This window comes from Aquarana catesbeiana, linkage group LG12, assembly GCF_042186555.1.
Source record: "Aquarana catesbeiana isolate 2022-GZ linkage group LG12, ASM4218655v1, whole genome shotgun sequence".
NCBI classification, from domain to species: Eukaryota; Metazoa; Chordata; class Amphibia; order Anura; family Ranidae; genus Aquarana; species Aquarana catesbeiana.
Genome location: NC_133335.1, coordinates 118873613 through 118892445, shown reverse-complemented (window position 1 = coordinate 118892445; position 18833 = coordinate 118873613). Strand labels below are relative to the sequence as shown.

The 18833-nt window shown below is 41.5% G+C and overlaps 1 protein-coding gene across 5 annotated transcripts in view; it reads left to right on the top strand.

The window, feature by feature from the left end:
* COASY (Coenzyme A synthase) overlaps positions 1–18833 on the top strand; it is a 747507-nt gene that overhangs the window by 611758 nt on the left and 116916 nt on the right. For all 5 annotated transcript variants that reach the window (XM_073608300.1, XM_073608302.1, XM_073608303.1 and 2 more), the window contains one exon: positions 8104–8201. In XM_073608300.1, coding sequence (XP_073464401.1) covers positions 8104–8201 — 98 coding nt within the window. The remainder of the gene's footprint in view (positions 1–8103; positions 8202–18833) is intronic.

The window sequence follows — 18833 nt, the reverse complement described above, 5'->3', positions numbered from 1 at the left end:
TGTTGGATAGATATACCTCTGCATATATGCTAGTAGGGGGGATTTTAACTTAGTAACCCACTCAAACAGGAGTAAGGTGGTTAACACGGCTAATGCCTTCCCCAAATCCTTACTTAGATCTTTAGGAATTAGAGAATTAACTACCATCAAACGCCAAAAGATAGCCAAAATCAAGACCCTTACCCTGGAACTAGGTAAACTATATCATGTTCACACCCAAACCCATTCACCAGAAATACTTAGACAAATCAACCAAAAGAGAGTGGAATTAGATACGATCCTATCAGATCAAACAGAAAAATCCATACGCTGGTCTAAGGCAATTCCTTCTTCACAGTAACTCTGCCTCAGCCATGTTCACATGCAAATTCCTACAAATCTTCACATCCTTCTATCGATCCCTACTGTCGTCCCCTTCAAAAGACCTGGGTTCGGTATCCCTCCCATCATTATCGGAGGAACAGATACATAGCCTGAATACCCCCTGCACAGAACAAGAGATCCTGTCCATCATAAAATCTTTAAAAACCTCGACAGCCCCAGGCCCGGACGGATACACCTCTTTATACTACAAAAAATTTGCAGGCATGTTGCCCCCTAAACTTACAAAATTAATCATATCTTGCAAGGCCATAAATTACCTGAAGACATGCTCTTCGCAAACATGACACTCATTCCCAAACCCAATAAGGACCATTCCCTACCACAAAATTACAGACCAATATCAGTCCTCAACAATGATATTAAAATATTACGTCGAGTATTGGCAGATAGACTAGCGCCCGTTATCTCCACATTAATAGGCCCAGAACAGACCGGCTTTATCCCTACAAGACAGATTACAGACAATATTCGCCTAGCAGCCAATATCATCCAGGACGCAGATCTCTTTTCCCGCAAAGTCCTAATTCTAGGCCTAGACATATATAAAGCTTTTAATAGCGTCCTCTAGCCCTATATTGACGCCGTCCTCGCTAAATTCGAATTCTCTGGAGAATTTGGAAATGGATTTAAAACCCTGTACCACAACCCACACACCCGAATCAAACTTCCCGGCTGTTCCTTGGAGTATTTTCCACTCAGCAGGGGAACAAGACAGGTATGCCCCCTGTCACCATTGATCTTTGCCCTGGCTATAGAACCATTAGCCAGGGCAATCGTCACAAACCCAAATATTAAAGGTTACCAAAAAGGGGAGGAAGAATTCAAAATGAGTCTATTTAGACAATGTGTTCATGTTCTTGCCTGACCCAGTAGTATCTCCCCATAACCTATTGTCTACCTTACAGAAATTTCACACTCTCTCTGGGTTGGGAGTGAACCTAGCAAAATGCTCTCCCCATCAACATCCCACCACATATCTCCACTAACCTGAAGGACTCATTTGGCATTACCCTTACAGACACCCTTCAATACCTGGGAGTGTGCTTGGCCCCCTTTCTTCGAGCAATGTACAATGCCAACTACCCACAAGTCTTTTTCAAAGCCAAACAGTGGCTACACCTATGGTCTACTTTTCCTATCTCTTTGTTGGGAAGAGTCACGGTCATCAAAATGTCTATCCTCTCAAAACTGTTGTACTTTTTTAGAGCCCTTCCCCCTCTGTGTCTCGCCAAACCATAGACTTAATCCAACCAGCCATTAATAAATTCATTTGGAAAAACAAACCCCTCAGATATGGCAAGTTACTCACCCGCAAACCCCTTTCGTAGGGAGGTTTAGGATTACCTAATATATTGCTTTATTACTTATCAGCTAGATTTGCTCAAACAGCCCAATGTCATGCCCCCCCCCCGGCTATGATCCCCTGGCTTCAGTTTGAAATTATCTCAGTTCGCCCGTAGTGAATATTTAAGTGGAAATGTGTTGCGCTATAATCAACCTTTCAGTCAATATTAAATCCCGTGTAGATGCTTGATGAAACAATTCCTCATAGTGATGGTGAAATTATAAAAATTAGAAAGTAAATTAGGAAATAAAGAAAATATTATGGTATGGTCAAAAAATTAGCAATCATATAACCACATAATCATGATCATATGCTACACCAATAAATACTCCACAGATTCCCATCTGTAAATATAAATAGCTACTAGGTGGATAGCGTCCAAAATAATCTATTCAAAAGGCTTCTCTTATATTACTGTTTGAGATTTAGAAGATGTTGTGATGGCTCGTCACGTACAGCATCGAGGCTGTTCAACAGCTCGATAGCAGCGGTGTGAGGACTCACCGCGCCCCAAGCGGCTGATTGTTTCATTTTCTGCACAAACCATACAGGCTCATGTGAGTGTATCTATTAAAGATTTCTCATCTCGAGCACTCCGTACTTCGTTCATTTCGCAATGATGTTTTCTCTTTTATTGCATGTAACTTCTTGTAATTAAGAACGGTCATCAAAACGCCTTTTAAACCTTAAGCAGCAATATAAGGGAAGTTTTTTGAACAGACCTATTGGCATTTATTGGACTTTATATACCGTATTTATCGGCATATAACACGCGCCGACAAATAACACGCACCCCAAGTTTAGGAGAGAATTTTAAGGAAAAAAACTTTTAGGAGGGAAGTTTAACGAAAAAAAAACTTACATTAAAATGCCCATCAATGCAGCCTCATCAGTGTTCATATGCAGCCTTGTTAGTGTCATTGCAGCCTTTTCAGTGTCAGTGCAGCCTTGTCAGTGCAGCTTTGCCCCAGTGCAGTCTTGTCAGTGCAGCTTTGCCCCAGTGCAGTCTTGTCAGTGCAGCTTTGCCCCAGTGCAGCCTTGTCAGTGCAACTTTGCCCCAGTGCAGCCATGTCAGTGCAGCTTTGCCCCAGTGGTCAGTGCAGCTTTGCCCCAGTGGTCAGTGCAGCTTTGCCCCAGTGGTCAGTGCAGCTTTGCCCCAGTGGTCAGTGCAGCTTTGCCCCAGTGCAGCCTTGTCGGAGCAGCTTTGCCGGTGCAGCCTTGTCGGTGCAGCTTTGCCGGTGCAGCTTTGCCGGTGCAGCCTTGTCGGTGCAGCCTTGTCGGTGCAGCCTTGTCGGTGCAGCCTTGTCAGTGCAGCTTTGCCCCAGTGGTCAGTGCAGCCTTGCCCCCAGTGTCCATGCTTGCCGCCGACATACACATAGCTGCATGTAGTTTTAAATATGGCGCCGCGGAGTTCGGAGGGACACCGCCGAGATACACATAGTCGAGTGTATTCGGCTCTTTCCGGCGCCGCTCACAGTCCCGCCCTATGATGGACATAACTCAGGTCCAATGGCGGGACTGGGCGGGACTGTGAGCAGCGCCGGAAAGAGCCGAATACACTCGACTATGTTTATCTCGGCTCCGAGCAGTCACTGTGATTTCGGAGGCGCTCGTTCAGTGCCGCCGAGTCCCTCCGAACTCCGCGGCGCCATATTTAAAATGACACGCTATGTGAATGTCGGCGGCGATCGCCGCCGATAGATCACAATTAGCGGGGATCGGCGTATAACACGCACCCACGATTTCCATCTGATTTTAAGGGGAAAAAAGTGCGTGTTATACGCCGATAAATACGGTACTCAGCAGCCTATATAATTACAGCAAGCAATCCCCTGCAATTAAGAACAGCCATTACAACATCTTCTACATCTCAAACAGTAATATAAGAGAAGCCTTTTGTATAGACTATTTTGGACGCTATCCACCTAGTAGCTATTCATATTTACAAGTGGGAATCTGTAGAGTATTTATTGGTGTAGCATATGATCATGATTATGTGGTTATATGATTGCTAATTTTTGACCATACCATATTATTTTCTTTATTTCATAATTTACTTTTTAATTTTTATAATTTCACCATCACTATGAGGAATTGTTTCATCACGCATCTACACAGGATTTAATATTGACTGAAAGGTTAATTATAGCGCAACACATTTCCACTTAAATATTCACTACAGGTGCCTGAACACTTTTTAACTTTTGTAGCTTTAGTTATTTGTTTTTATTTCAATCACAAGTTTTGTAACTTAAACACTTTTTATAGTTTGAAATCTCAGTATAGTCACATTGAAATTATTCATTTCAGCGCTTTAGTATTTTTTATAGTTCGCCCGTTTTACATGCCGAGCCTTCTATGGCAAGCTAGATCAAAACCCAGAGAGATCAGCGAGCGCAACAACATAGTGGGCCAAACTATCCACCTATGGTCCCTATACCAATAGAAGTTTAAGCTACGATCATGCAGACCACCTCTAACTTCATTTCTGGGAGACACGAGATTCCCCCTGCTTATGATTCACCCAGTGAAACTACATTCCAAACTCTTCAAAACCACATTATTAACCAAAATAGCAATGCTAAATTCAAACCACTCAATGGAACAGACACGGAGTTGATCCTTGAACAAGGCATTACTACAAACAGCAGACGAAGTGGCTCCAAAATGTAGAACATGCATCCACAAAAATAACTCTGGATGGTTTAACGGCACTCTTACTTTACTAAAGCAGAAGAGCCGAAAGAGCCTGGAGAAGAAATTCTACAAAGGAAAACCACACAAACTACAAAGCACTCACTATTTTCAAAGCAAAAAAAGAACATTTCTCAAACACCATCTCAACAGCCTTAAACCGCCCTCGGGAACTTTTCAAAATAGTCGCGCAGACTATGAACCCTACCTGCCTAGAGCCCCCAGCATACGAAACTCAAGAATTCTGTAATGAGTTATCAGATTTTTTTTCATCGACAAAATCAACAACATTCGGGAACCACAATTCAATAGAAAAAAACAACCAACCTCATTCAACTAAAGCAAAAAGAGAAAATCGACATGAACGTCACACAATCACCGAATTTTTCGCTGACCCCAATCACCACTGACACCACCAAAAACATCAGAAGCCTCCAAGACAGCACATCACCAAACGACATCATTCCCACAAAACTCCTGAAAGAATGTTCCGACATTCTGGCTCCTACTATAACACATCTCATAAATCAGTCGTTCAAAGAAGGGATTGTTCCAACCACCCTCAAGCAAGGCATCGTCAAACCCCTCCTAAAGAAACCCAACCTCGACCCTAAAGATCCCAACTACCGCAGACTGGTAACAAGCCTCAACACCATCTCCAAGATTATGGAAAAAGCAGTAGTACAACAGCTACAACTCCACTTGGACACACACAAACTCTTGGACCCACTGCAATCAGGCTTCCGCCCAGGCCATGGCACAGAAACGGCACTTCTCAAAATATGGGACGACGCCCTCGAAGCAGCAGATGACGGAGAATCATGTCTCCTGGTACTGTTGAACCTCAGTGCAGTGTTCGACACAGTGGACCACAATACCCTACTCATCTGCCTCACAGAAGTAGCTGGAGTCACAGATTCAGATCTACCATGGTTCGCATCCTTCCTACAAAATCGCTCACAGACAGTGAAACTAGGAGCCTTCACCTCTGAAACTCACGCAATTTCTTATGGAGTCCCTCAAGGTTCACCCTTATCACAGTGCTCTTCAATATCTACATCCGTCCACTCCTCAAAATCGGACCTCTGCTTCCACTCATACGCTGATGACACCCAACTCTACTTTCGTATCACCGGTAAAAAAGACCACTACCAGCGACTAGAAAAATGCCTCACATTGATAGACGACTGGATGACCACTAGCTCCCTCAAACTCAACGGATCCAAAACAGAGCTTCTTCTCCTCCACGCAAACCGTAATACAAAAACTAAGACCCCTTTGACACCACCCACCATCCTTGGACAGACCATCTCCCCAAGCACCAAAGCCAAAAGTCTCGGAGTCATCTTTGACTCAGAAATGTCGATGGATGCACAAATAGGATCGGTAGTCAGTGGATCTCACCATCTCCTTTGCCTACTACGAAGACTCATCCCCTTCATTCCAGAAGAGGACAAAGCAGCAGTAGTTGGAACTATTATCAATTCCTGGCTCGATTACGCAAACTTCCTCTACATAGGACTACCTAAATACCAGTTTGCACGCCTACAAGTCATCCAAAACACTGCAGCAAGACTGGTAACAGGAAAAAAAACCCTTGGAATCCATCTCCCCATCCTTGAGGAGCTTACATTGGCTAACCGTAAAGGATCGGATCACTTTCAAGACCCTCTGCCTCACCCACAAATGCACTCAAGGAAACGCTCCACAATACCTATGCGAGAAAATAAAACACTACACACCTAATTGCAGTCTTCGATCAACTAACCAAAGCCTCCTCCTCATTCCCAAGTCCCGCTACAAATCAAAGGGAGAATGAAGATTCGCAGTCCAAGGACCACGGCTATGGAAAGCTCTACCCACCAACATCCGCATGGAAGAAATCCATCGGGCCTTCCGAAAAAAACTCAAGACCCATCTCTTCTAGAAAACAGGACTAACAACGCGGATCAAGCGCCTTGAGGCGATTCAGTTCGCATTTTCTGCACTATACAAATCATTCATTCATTTATTCAGTGAGTTCCACTGGTGAGAACTAAAAACTCTCACCACCTTAAAAGCCCTAACACACGGATCACAATTTTGCTCCTTCACACAACTCCAGGACCAGTTTAATATCCTGAGAGCCGAGTTCTATAAATATCTCCAAATAAGACACTTCTTCGAATCGCTATACTCTCGGAATGCTAATCCCAAACTCACTTCTTTCAGAGGCCGCCAGGTCACTGGAACATTGCTCCACACATTCTGGAGCAACATGTGTTTACTTTTCACGCCTAATCCAGATATGCCTCCCCCAAACCAAAAACTGGTAAATACACTTTTCTGTGCTATCCTGTGGGCCATAGCCTTGAATTGCCGCTCTCCTACGGTACTCTGGGCACAGGTGCTTTAGAGAATGGAAACCATTAAACTAATGGAACGGATCCATCACACTATACTGGACACCATGCATTTTTGGTGAATGCACAAAAACCCTACGGCCTTCTACATCTTTATTAACCTCTTTTTCTCTAAGGGACATATGCTATTTTACTATGGTTCCCAGAGATACCCATAGGCCCGGTCATTATTAGATTGATGCAGTTATGACACTTGTAATCATCTACACCTTGGTCACTTAACTGGCATAACACTGTTGTTCTACAGAGTTTTTTTTTTTTAGTTTTATTGTTTCCTTTCCTTTTATTTTGTTTTACTTTCCTATGAGGAAAATTGATACAGGGATTCATCACAATATGACTCCAAAACGTGCAGTTTATGCACTAATGCTTGCACTCTGGAAACAAAGCTCTTATCTTGAATATGTTTACCAACCGGGTTGCATCCCAACATATGCTTTGTTCTCTGTCTGATATGTATTGTCTTTTCCTACTCTCAAAAAAAATGTTTGTATGGGGGGGGGGGGGGAGCAAAGCCACTTTCAATGCAGTGCTTATCATCTCTCTGTCACTGCCCCCTGCAGTACCTCTTCCCTGTCACAACATGCACAGAATCTTCCCAGCTGAATGATACCCAGGGTTATTAAACCCAGAAGGTTGGGGATATATTGTTAGTGAAGGTGTTGTGAATATGCCTTCTGTGGGTACCCTCACCGCACCCTGCAATTGCATTGTAATGATGCAAGGAGCTGCGCTGACATTGATTCTCTGCATTTTTAAGGACCAACCACCTCCCCTGAGAAGATACAAAGAGGAAAATTACCTCACCAGTCACATGACCAGCAAGAAGACATCTGGAACTATTAAATATTTAAAAAAAATATAACAGGATGGCCTTCGGGGAGGGGGTGGGTCAATTAAATGGGGCAAGGTCAGAGTCTGCAGTTGGGTTTTAAGATTATTTTTGATTTGGGGTAATGTGTTGAGGGTTAAGGTTAATTTACTTTGTTTTACTTTTTCAAATAATCATGCAGTAAAAGTGTTTAATGCCAGTGACGCCTTTAGTCCAAAAACAAAGATACTCATTTCTATATTGCAAGGATCCTAACATGTAGTATGTTTCAAAGGATTCCACAACTAGCACATTATTCACCAGATTGTAATAGAAAATCTGACAGAATTCTGACAACAATATTGAGACATTGCTTTGCATGACTGACTATGCAGGTAACACTGCCTTTCTTCCTTCCCTCCACTTTTTGTGAAGCATCCCTTTTAAAACTATCTTCTATAACCCAGGAATGCCAGTCTGCGTGATGGATGCTGCTGTTTTGCTAGAAGCTGGATGGGATAATATGGTTCATGAAATCTGGACAGTGATCATACCAGAAAAAGAAGTAAGTGGATTTTGTTTTTTATTCTTCATTCTTGGTTCCTTTTCTCTCATATCCTCTGTCTTTTCTTTCCTGTCCTTTCCCTGTTTTATTGATCTGGCTGTGCAAGTTTGAATAAAAAAGTATGCATGCAAACCTTTTCTGTATAATCTCTCAAAAATAAAGTGCAAAAATCACAAACCTCTATATTCTAACCTTCAAAATTTGCAATGTACAAGTATGATATATAACAATGTGAATCCACATTCGCAGCTAGCATAAAGAATAAATGGGGTTCAATGTTCAATTCCAACATAAAGCCCTCAGATCCCCATTGAAATAAATAGGGGTGGTTTTGACTTCCCGCTACTTAAATTATAAATATGTACTATCTTTTCTGCTCCTATAATGGGTTATTCTGTTAAAGCTGACAATATTAATGGTGATAATATAATAACAATACACAAAGCTCTTATTTATTTACAAAGAACGTAAACCCCTAACATAAAAATCTAAAAGAAGATTACAGAATACATGTAGAAATAAAAGGTGATACGTTGCGCAAGTCCATCTTCAAAGTTCTGTATCTTGTATCACAACGTATACGTATCTTGTATTACAACGTATCACCTCTGCGCTTTTATTTTTACATGTATTCTGTAATCTTCTTTTAGATTATTCTATTGGGGGTTTATGTTCTTTGTAAATAAATAAGAGCTTTTCTTCTAAATGCATTGTGTTTATTTGTATATTGTTATTATATTATCACCATTAATATTATCAGCTTTCACAGAATAACCCATTATAGGAGCAGACAAGTACATATTTGGGCTCTATGAAGAAAGAAAACACTCAGCACTGGCCCTCGCATTTTTAAAGCACTCACAACACTGGCTATACTGACACTTTCTGTCTGCCCTGTATAGTTTTCTTTCCAATGAGTGACCATCTGTAAACTATAATGCCCCGTACACACAATCGGACTTTCCGACAATAAAACCGTGGAATTTTGTTTGAAGGTTGTTGGCTCCAACTTGTCTTGCATACACACAGTCACACAAATGTTGGCCAACAATAACGTTCGTAGTGATGTACTAGACGTACTATGTGGTTTTCAGCTCTTTAGCGCCACTCTTTGGGCTCCTTCTGCTAATTTCGTGTTACTAGAAGTTTGGTGGGTGTTGCTTCACGCTTTTCTTTTTGCGGTTTTCATTTAACGCTATTATTATTATTCTTGATATTACTTGAAAAAAAAAAAGCCTTTGAAAATTCTTTTGCAATAACTCCAACAGTATCACCAGCAAAGCAACTTTATTATTATCCCATTAAACAAGAAGAGAATTGTGCGCTGCATTTCAAGATTTCATAATTTGCCACGTCACGAATGTTAATTCTCCATTACGAACGCTAGTTTACAAGACCGGCCGCTTCTGAGCATGCGTGAACTATTGTGCAACAGACTTGTGTACATACGATCGGAAAATTCCGACGACAACAGTTTTGTTTGAGAACCTGCTAGCCAACATTTGTTGGCGGTAAGTCTGATGACAAATGTTCGATGGAGCATACACACGGTCAGACTTTCAGCCAACAAGCTCACATCCAACATTTCCCGTCGGAAAATCCGACTGTGTGTACGCAGCATAAGGGCCTGTCCTTGATGACCACCAGGAAGTATAGTGATGTCCTGAATATCCTCCTAGGAAGTATAGTGCTGTCATCCTTCAGATGGTTCTTACAATGCTGTCAAGCTCCTTGGCCCAGGTCAGCATTCCAGTCCACATCTGGTGCTTTGATTTTTTTAAGGCAAAGCAATTAGGCACTTTATTCTTCACATCAACCAGAGATCTGAGGCCATGCTCTCTTATTCCCATACCTCACCTCCATTGGGTATGTGTGAATACTCATCCAGACAAAGAATACTGACCACGCTTCTGTTATACACTCGCTGCTGGGTAATTCTGCTCTACTGGCATTCCAATACTACATCCTGCAATGTCCAGATGGCATAGGCATAACCAGATCTCGACTGTCCAGAATTGTCTGATATTAAAAACATGTTGTGCTCTCCAACAGCCATATAAAACCCTCTTGTGTAAATGTGTGCAAAAAAACAATTCATACAATTGTGAAATGTGTTCCTGTGCCCTGAAGTCAACATGGTACTATATCCCTTAATTCTTAGGCAGAACGCACAAAAAGTGGAGGAAGGCGAGGCTTTGGGATTTAAAGATACCAAAGTATAGATATAAACTGTATACAACAGCAGCAAGGATGGGAAGTGTTCTAATAATGGGAGATTTTAATTATCCAGACGTAGACTGGGCGGAGGGAACCACGCATTCGTCTAAGGCTCATCCGTTCCTAAATGTCTTGCAGGACAATTTTATGGGTCAGATGGTAGAGGCACCAACTAGAAATAAAGCGTTACTAGATCTACTGATTACCAAGAATACAGACCTAATCACAGATGTGGAAATACAGGGCAATTTAGTACACAGCAAACACAGGTCAATGCAGTATAAACCACACAAATAGGAAGCATAAGGGAAATACAAAGACACTGAACTTCAAAAGGGCCAACTTCCCTAAACTACGAATCTTGCTAGAACATATAAATTGGGATAAAATCTTAGGAACAAAGAACACGGAAGAGAGATGGGTTCGCTTTAAGAGCATATTAAATAAGGGCATTAGCCAGTGCATCCCATTGGGTAATAAATTTAAAAGAGCGAACAAAAGTCCTGGATGGCTTAACACCAATGTAGAAATGCATATAAAAGATACAAGGTTGAGGGATCATCATCAGCATTCAAACTTTATAAAGAATGCAACAAGAAATATAAGGGTGCAATTAGGGCGGCTAAGATAGAACATGAAAGACACATAGCGGAGGAGAGCAAAAAACCCATAAAGCATGAAGGACATGTGGTTACAAAGGATGGGGAGATGGCGAAGGTATTGAATTTATTCTTCTCCTCAGTCTTCACAAGGGAATCGGGGGGCTTCAGTAACCAAAACTGCAGTGTTTATCCTTGTGACACATCACAGGAAGAGCACCCTCATGGCTAACAAAGGACAGAATTAGACTTGGGAAACTTAACATTAATAAATCACCAGGAACGGATGGCTTGCACCCAAGGGTACTTGGGCAACTCAGTCAAGTAATTGCCAGACCATTGTTCCTAATTTTTACTGACTGGAATGTTACCAGCGGATTGAAGAAAAGCCAATGTAGCACCAATATTTAAAAAGAGCCCAAAATACATCCCTGGGAATTACAGACCAGTTAGCCTAACATCAATAGTATGCAAGCTCTTGTAGGTGATAAGGGACTATATACAAGATTTTAGTAATGAAAACTATCATTAGCAGTAATCAGCATGGGTCCATGAAGAATCGTTCTTGCCAAACCAATCTATTAAACTTCTATGAGAAGGTGAGCTGCCATCCAGATAAAGGAAGGCCTGTAGATGTGGTGTATCTGAAATTTGCAAAAGCATTTGACACAGTTCCCCATAAACGTTCACGGTACAAAGTAAGGTCTGCTGGCATGGACCATAGGGGTGAGTTCATGGATTGAAAACTGGCTACAAGGGTGAATTCAGAGGGTGGTGATAAATAGGGAATACTCGGAATGGTCAGGGGTGGGTAGTGGGGTCCCACAGGGTTCTGTGCTGGGACCAATTCTCTTTAATTTGTTCATAAACGACCTGGAGGATGGGGTAAACAGTTAAATCTCTGTATTTGCGAACGACACTAAGCTAAGCAGGGCAATAACTTCTCCGCAGGATGTGGAAACCTTGCAAGAAGATCTGAACACATTAATGTGGTGGCAACTTCATGGCAAATGAGGTTTAATGTAGGAAAGTGTAAAATAATGCACTTGGGTGGCAAAAATATTAATGCAATCTATACACTAGGGGGAGAACCTGTAGGGGAATCTAGGATGGAAAAGGACCTGTGAGTCCTAGTAGATAGCAGCAGCTTGGCATTGCATGCCATTGCTGAGCCTAACAAAGCAAACAGAATATTGGCATGAATTAAGAAAAGGGATTAACTCCTGGTATAAAGCTATAATTTTCCCACTCTACAAGACTCTGGTCCGGCCACACCTAGAGTATGCTGGTGTCAGAGGGGGGGCGTAGGCACGTTCTGATGTGACGGAGGCTGAGCGGGCGGTGATCTGCCTGCTCCGTGATGTACCGCGCTCATTCAGGTAGTGAAGTCCTAAACTTCTATTCCATGCGGAAGCTGACGCCGACACCAATGCTTGGGTCACTGAGAAGCGGAGGAGCTGAGGAGTTGGGGAACGAGCTCTCCTAAAAAAAAACGCTAAAGCTGCTAAAAATGTAAAACCAATCTAAGCTCTCCAGGATAGTGGGATACAGAGGAGCGGAGACGCACTATATTCCACCTGTTCGTTTGGGTATGGGCAAGCCTCGGTCTCCCCATACCTCAGCCGTTTGTTTCCCCTGCTGTTCTTACCATACCTGAGGTCAGGACATCTCTGAATGCCGGGTGGGACGGGAGAACGGAGGAATTCCAGAAAACACAGGATGATAAAAACACTGAACACCTGTTGACTCCCGCTCTTGGCTTGAAGAAATCTGAACTCTCAGCTAAAAGTTCACCAGCTCATGATTGTGGCTGTATGGCTACAAAATGCTATAAAAAGCAATAATTAGGGGCATTAGATGCTATAATATCGGCAGTAACAGCACGGCACTTTGCCTCTCTGGAGAAGGAAAGATCAGGAAGATAAAAGCAGTGGCAGCTGTGGTAAGTGTGCTTTCTTTTTTTTTTTTTTTTTTTTGTTCACAGACTTCATATGTCCATACTGCTTCTGGACTATATAAAGATACGCTGTATAGTATTTAACACTACCACCTGCTGCCATATACTATTAAAAACTGCTAAACACTTGCTTCAGTACTTTGCTTCAGCAGTTTATTTGCATTGAGGTTTTTCTGCCATATACTGCTATATTCCACTGCCATTAAAAACTGCTAAACTGTCAAACTGGTGCTTCAGCATTTTATCACACTGCTGCTTTGTTGTCATATATGATCTTATACCATTAAAAACTCCTAAAACAGCCAAATCTAAACTGCTATACTGCTGCCTCAACAATCTATTGCACTGCTGTTTTTTGGCTACCTCTGCTACTGTGATAAAAATTGTAACTAAATATCTTTCTTGTTTGCTCAAAGACATGCTACTTATTTCTATTGTTACATATTGCTACATATAAATGCTATAAAGCTATCCGGTCTACTACTAAATCTCACAACTGAAGGAGTTGTTTTTTGTTTTTGTTTTTCTCAAAGACTGATAGCAGTAATTGAATCATTGTCATTTGATATCTTGCTGTGGATACTGATGTACTGGGGAATTGTTGCTACTAGCTATCTATTGACGGACTGAAAAAGCTGATAACTATAAGTTGTTGTGAATGGTGTCAACCACTATTAATAAACAACTGTTGCCATTTTAAAAATAAAAAAAATAAATAAATAACTCGGCATGTTGACGGACTGTGTTTGTTTTATATTCCACTAACTGCTGAGTGGAAGTCATATGCCTAGAGTTATTACAGCTTACAGCAAATAATGACATATATGTATATCTTGCTTATATAAAAGACATATCAAATTGCTATTAAAACAGCGGAAATATTGTAGAATGAGCTAAAGGAGACTAATTACATCAAGCTGTTAGCATTGCGAACAGCTGATAAACTATTACCACCTCTAAACAGCTATTAGCAAACGCTATCTGAAACCACAGTGGAATATGACATGACAAAGGAGGAGGGAACAGGATGCAGAAATGGAGAAAGCATTAAAAATAAATGAGGAGTCTTATATAGTAGGCCCAGACAAAAAACAACCCATGAAAAGCCAGAAAGAGCAGAAAAAAGGGCCTATAGGAAACCTAGCTAATCAAGGAATAGACTCTCTCAACCAAGCAAAATCCATTGTGAAAGAAAGCAGTGAATTAATGGTAAATCTGGACATAATGGAAAACCCGCAGATGGAGCACGAAACAGTACAGACATCACAGATCCCACGAATCTCATGGGGATTAGAGGGGAGATCGGTCGTAAATACGTCTGTGGTAACAGTAATAGATTCCAGTGGATGTACGGAGACGCCAGATTATGAGATGAGCAGACAAGAAATAGATGTAACAAAAATAAATAAAGATGTAAATATACGGCAGAACACCCCCACCCCCCCTGTAATGGTGGAACCAACCTTGAGAGACGTTCTTATGGCAGTACAGGCCTGTAATAATTCACTGTTATCACTAACAAATCAGATGTCAGAACTAAAAGGAGACATCGCAACTATGAGACATGAGAATCAGAAAATATGTGAACGAACTACTGCGGTGGAAACAAGAGTAGGAGAATTGGAGGACTCAATACCGATGATAAAAAAGGATATACATCTGATAAAAACACAAATAAGGGATCAAACTCAAAGAATGGAAGGAATGGAGAGTAGACAAAGACACAATAATGTCCGTATACTAGGTCTACCGGAACAAGAAGGCCAATCAGCTGTTATATTTTTTGAAAAATGGTTACTGGACATTTTTGGGGTGGAGGGCTTCTCAAAAACGTTTGCAATAGAACGAGCACATCGTATAACAAGTCATGCCCCCTCTGCTGGAGGAAGACCTAGGCCAATTATTATTAGATTATTAAATTGCCAAGATAGAGATAATATACTGTCTAAAGCAAGACAGAGAGGCAGTACTGAGTATAAGGGCAACAAAGTGTCCTTCTACCCAGACTTCTCGGTAGAAGTACAGAAGCAGAGGGCAAAATTTACGGAAGTTAAACGGCGCTTATTTGCACTAAGGATTAAATATGCAATGTTGTTTCCGGCAAAACTACGTATTATAGATCGGGATGGAGTTCAGTTTTTTGATACACCAGACGCAGTTAATACGTGGCTGGATAGGAGACAGGAGTAGTCTGGGCATAAGGATCGAAGAATAGATGAGAAGAGTCGGGGTGAGAGGGGTTATTTTCACCTCCGGAGCCTACCTGTAGCTTTTTTTTTTTTTCCCATGGAGGGAGGGGGGGTCATACTCCTCCCCCACCTGGGTAGATATATGGTACGGATGTAACGTTGGAAATGGCTACAGTGGGCCCCCTGTATGGGTCTCATGTGGACAAGAAGCATGTTGGTGTAGCTGATCCCTCTCCCCCCTTTGGAGAGGGAATCTCAGCTTGGAATGGTAGTATCCAGCTACAGATTGAAGTGAGATGGGAAGGGGGGATGGAAGTAGTAGGATTGTACGTAGTGAAGGAGGTTGGGGGGGGAGGGGGGGTTACAAGGGTGGGTGGTGTGTGTGGGTCTTTTTTTTTTTTTTTTTTTTATTATTGTTTCTTCCTTTTTTCTTCTCTCACTTTTCTCCTCCTCCTCGTCATCTGCCCCTCTTGGCCCCCTCTCTCTCTCCCCCTCCTACTCTTCGGGGATTTCTGCTATGCCCCAAAAAATTCTCATTCTCTATTTGTATTCTTGTCTTCTTTTGATGCAAGATGACAAGTGAAATCAAAGTGATGTCATGGAATGTCAGAGGATTGGGGGATAGTAGAAAGAGATGTGCGGTAAAAGAACTAATTGAATTCTACAATCCCGCAATAGTCTGCCTACAGGAGATGACAAAATGTTTCGTACATTTAAATATAAATATGAATTTCATGCTATATATTCTACATACTCCCGTGGTGTGAGTATTTTGATTTCGAACGCTATTAGGTTTACCTGTAAGCAGTGTATTAAAGATCCGGCTGGTCGATATTTGATGCTATTATGCTCCATAAATGATAGAATAATCTTCTTGGTGAATGTGTATATTCCCCCTCCATATAAAGACGACGTTTTAAAAAAGGTTTTTGAAAAAATGGCACAACTGCCTGATGTTCCAACAGTGATAATTGGGTACTTTAATAATGTACTAAATGAAGAGTTGGACAGGCAAAGTAACAAAAAGAGTAATGGGAGGGGAAAGGCCACAAGATGGGCCAGCCAGATACAAGAGATGGGTCTATCAGATATATGGAGAGTAAGATTCCCGGTTAGTAAAGAATACTCATGCTATTCAAGTACTTATGGATCACTATCCAGAATTGACATGGCCTTGGGAAATGGTCATTTTCTCCCATTAGTAAAAATAATTCAGTACGAAGCATGGGGAATCTCGGACCACTCTCCATTAACTGTGACTTTGGAGTGGACAGAACACCTGATTCGGCAAATGTGGAAAGTCAATCCACAGTGGCTATCCTTGATCCCAGAGAGTAGTCAAATAAAACAACTGCTAATGGGCTTTTTTGGAGATAAGGGCTCAACTTCAGCGATGATGGTGTGGGATACAATGAAAGCATACCTTAGAGGCCTAATAATTAAAGAAATATCTAAAATTAAATTGGCCACAAGACAGCGGGAGGAAGAGTTAACCCAGAGAGTTAAGCAAACAGAACAAGAATACACATCAGATCCCAATAGGGAGAAATTGGGAGCATGGCAGGACGCGCAGAATCTATATAAAAATCTGGTTTTAACTAAGGCAGAGAATAATAGATTCTTGCAGAACCAAAAGCACTACGAAATGGGGGAACAGATGGGTCATATGTTAGCAATGATAACACAGAACCAGGAAGGCTCATTCACTATAGCTGCTATTGAAGACAGAAAGGGGATAGTAAAGTATGATACAGAGGGCATCCAAAAGATATTTGTAGATTTCTATTCACAGTTGTATGAATCTGAAAACTTAAATGTAAGGGGAAAGACTGAACAATTCTTAGATAATCTAACTATGCCCAAGCTGACCTCAATAGAAAGGGAATCCTTGGATATTCCTATAACTATGGCAGAGCTGGAGGAAGCGGTGGGACAAATTCAAAACAACAAAGCTCCAGGGATGGATGGATTCCCCGTGGAGATATATAAACTATACGGTCAGATCTTGATCCCAGAACTCCTCGAAGTACTCAATGAAGCATATGTCACACGGGAACTCCCTAAATCAATGATGGAAACAATAATAATCATAATTCTAAAACCGGATAAAGATCCACTAAAGCCCGGTTCTTATCGCCCAATATCTCTCCTTACATCTGATGTTAAAATACTAGCTAAGGTCTTGGCAAATAGGTTATCTAGACACATTGATACTTTGATCCATAGGGATCAAACAGGTTTCATCCCCTCCAGATCAGCAGCAACAAATATTCGCAGGCTCTTTTTGAATCTGCAATTGCCAATGGACAACGGGGAGCTGGTGCCATTCTTCATTGGATGCCCAGAAGGCATTTGACATGGTAGAATGGGAGTATCTATGGATGGTATTGATTGCCTTTGGTACAGGGCCAGGCTTTATAAGCTGGCTAAAATTATTATATAAAGACCCTAGGGCAAGGCTGCGGATCAATGACACTGTCACCAGCTTTCCCATCTCGGGGAACCAGACAAGGCTGCCCTCTATCCCCGTTGCTGTTTGCATTGGCGGTGGAACCATTGGCCGTCCCGATTAGACAGTGTTCGGGGATAGAGGGATTCTGACGTGCAGGAAGAGAGGACAAAATAGCCCTATATGCAGATGATGCCTTAATCTTTCTGAGCGACCCCACAAAATCCTTAGAGGAACTCATGACACTTGTATCTGCATTTGGACAGTTTTCTGGGTTTCGCATCAACTGGGAGAAGTCGGTATTGATGCCACTATATAAACCAAAAATTTCATTACCAGACTGTGCAAAACAAATGCAAATAAAACATAAAATTAAGTATTTAGGGATCCAGGTAACTCGAAAAGTGGGGGACTAGGTGGACCTTAACCTTAGACCACTATTGACTAGGCTTAAAGATAAATGTCAGACCTGGTGCAAACTCCCATTAACTGTGATTGGCAGAGCCAATCTTATAAAGATGATTTGGGGCCCCACAATTATTGTACATTTTTCATAACTGTCCGATGTGGATAGCCGCATTCTGGTTTAAAAGGATAGAATCGCTTTTTCGCGAACTCATTTGGAAGAAAAAATATGCACGTATTAAATTAACAACCTTAATGCTGGCTAAAGATGAGGGGGGACTCTCTATCCCACATCCAAAAAATTATTTTTTGGCTTCACAAACCCAGCAATTTTTTGGCTGGACAGAGGTAGATGAGAATGATCCCATACAGGGGTTATTACTTCCACTGGGTAAGGGATATTCGCTGATGTCCCTACTAGAGACAAAAACCTTTCAAAAAGATAAGAAATTCATGACAGGTGAGCTATTCAATAAGGTATGGCTAGCAATAAAAAAGATTACTAGCATTACAGGTTATACTTCCTATACACCAATATGGAATAACGCAAACTGAGGAAGTGCAGAGATTGGAGGGATTTGGGCTTTGGCAAACTCAGGGCTGAGATATGTGGAACAACTGTTTTGGAACGATAAGATAAAATCATTTGCGCAAATATCTGAGGAATTCGGGATTCCAAGACAGAGGTTCTTTCAGTATCTCCAGCTTAGACATGCTTTTCATGTCCAGGCCCCATCTGTATTTAAGTTTAATGTCTCTAAAATAACAATATTGTTGAAGAAAAGGGATCAAAAGAAGGGACTTATCTCTAAAATA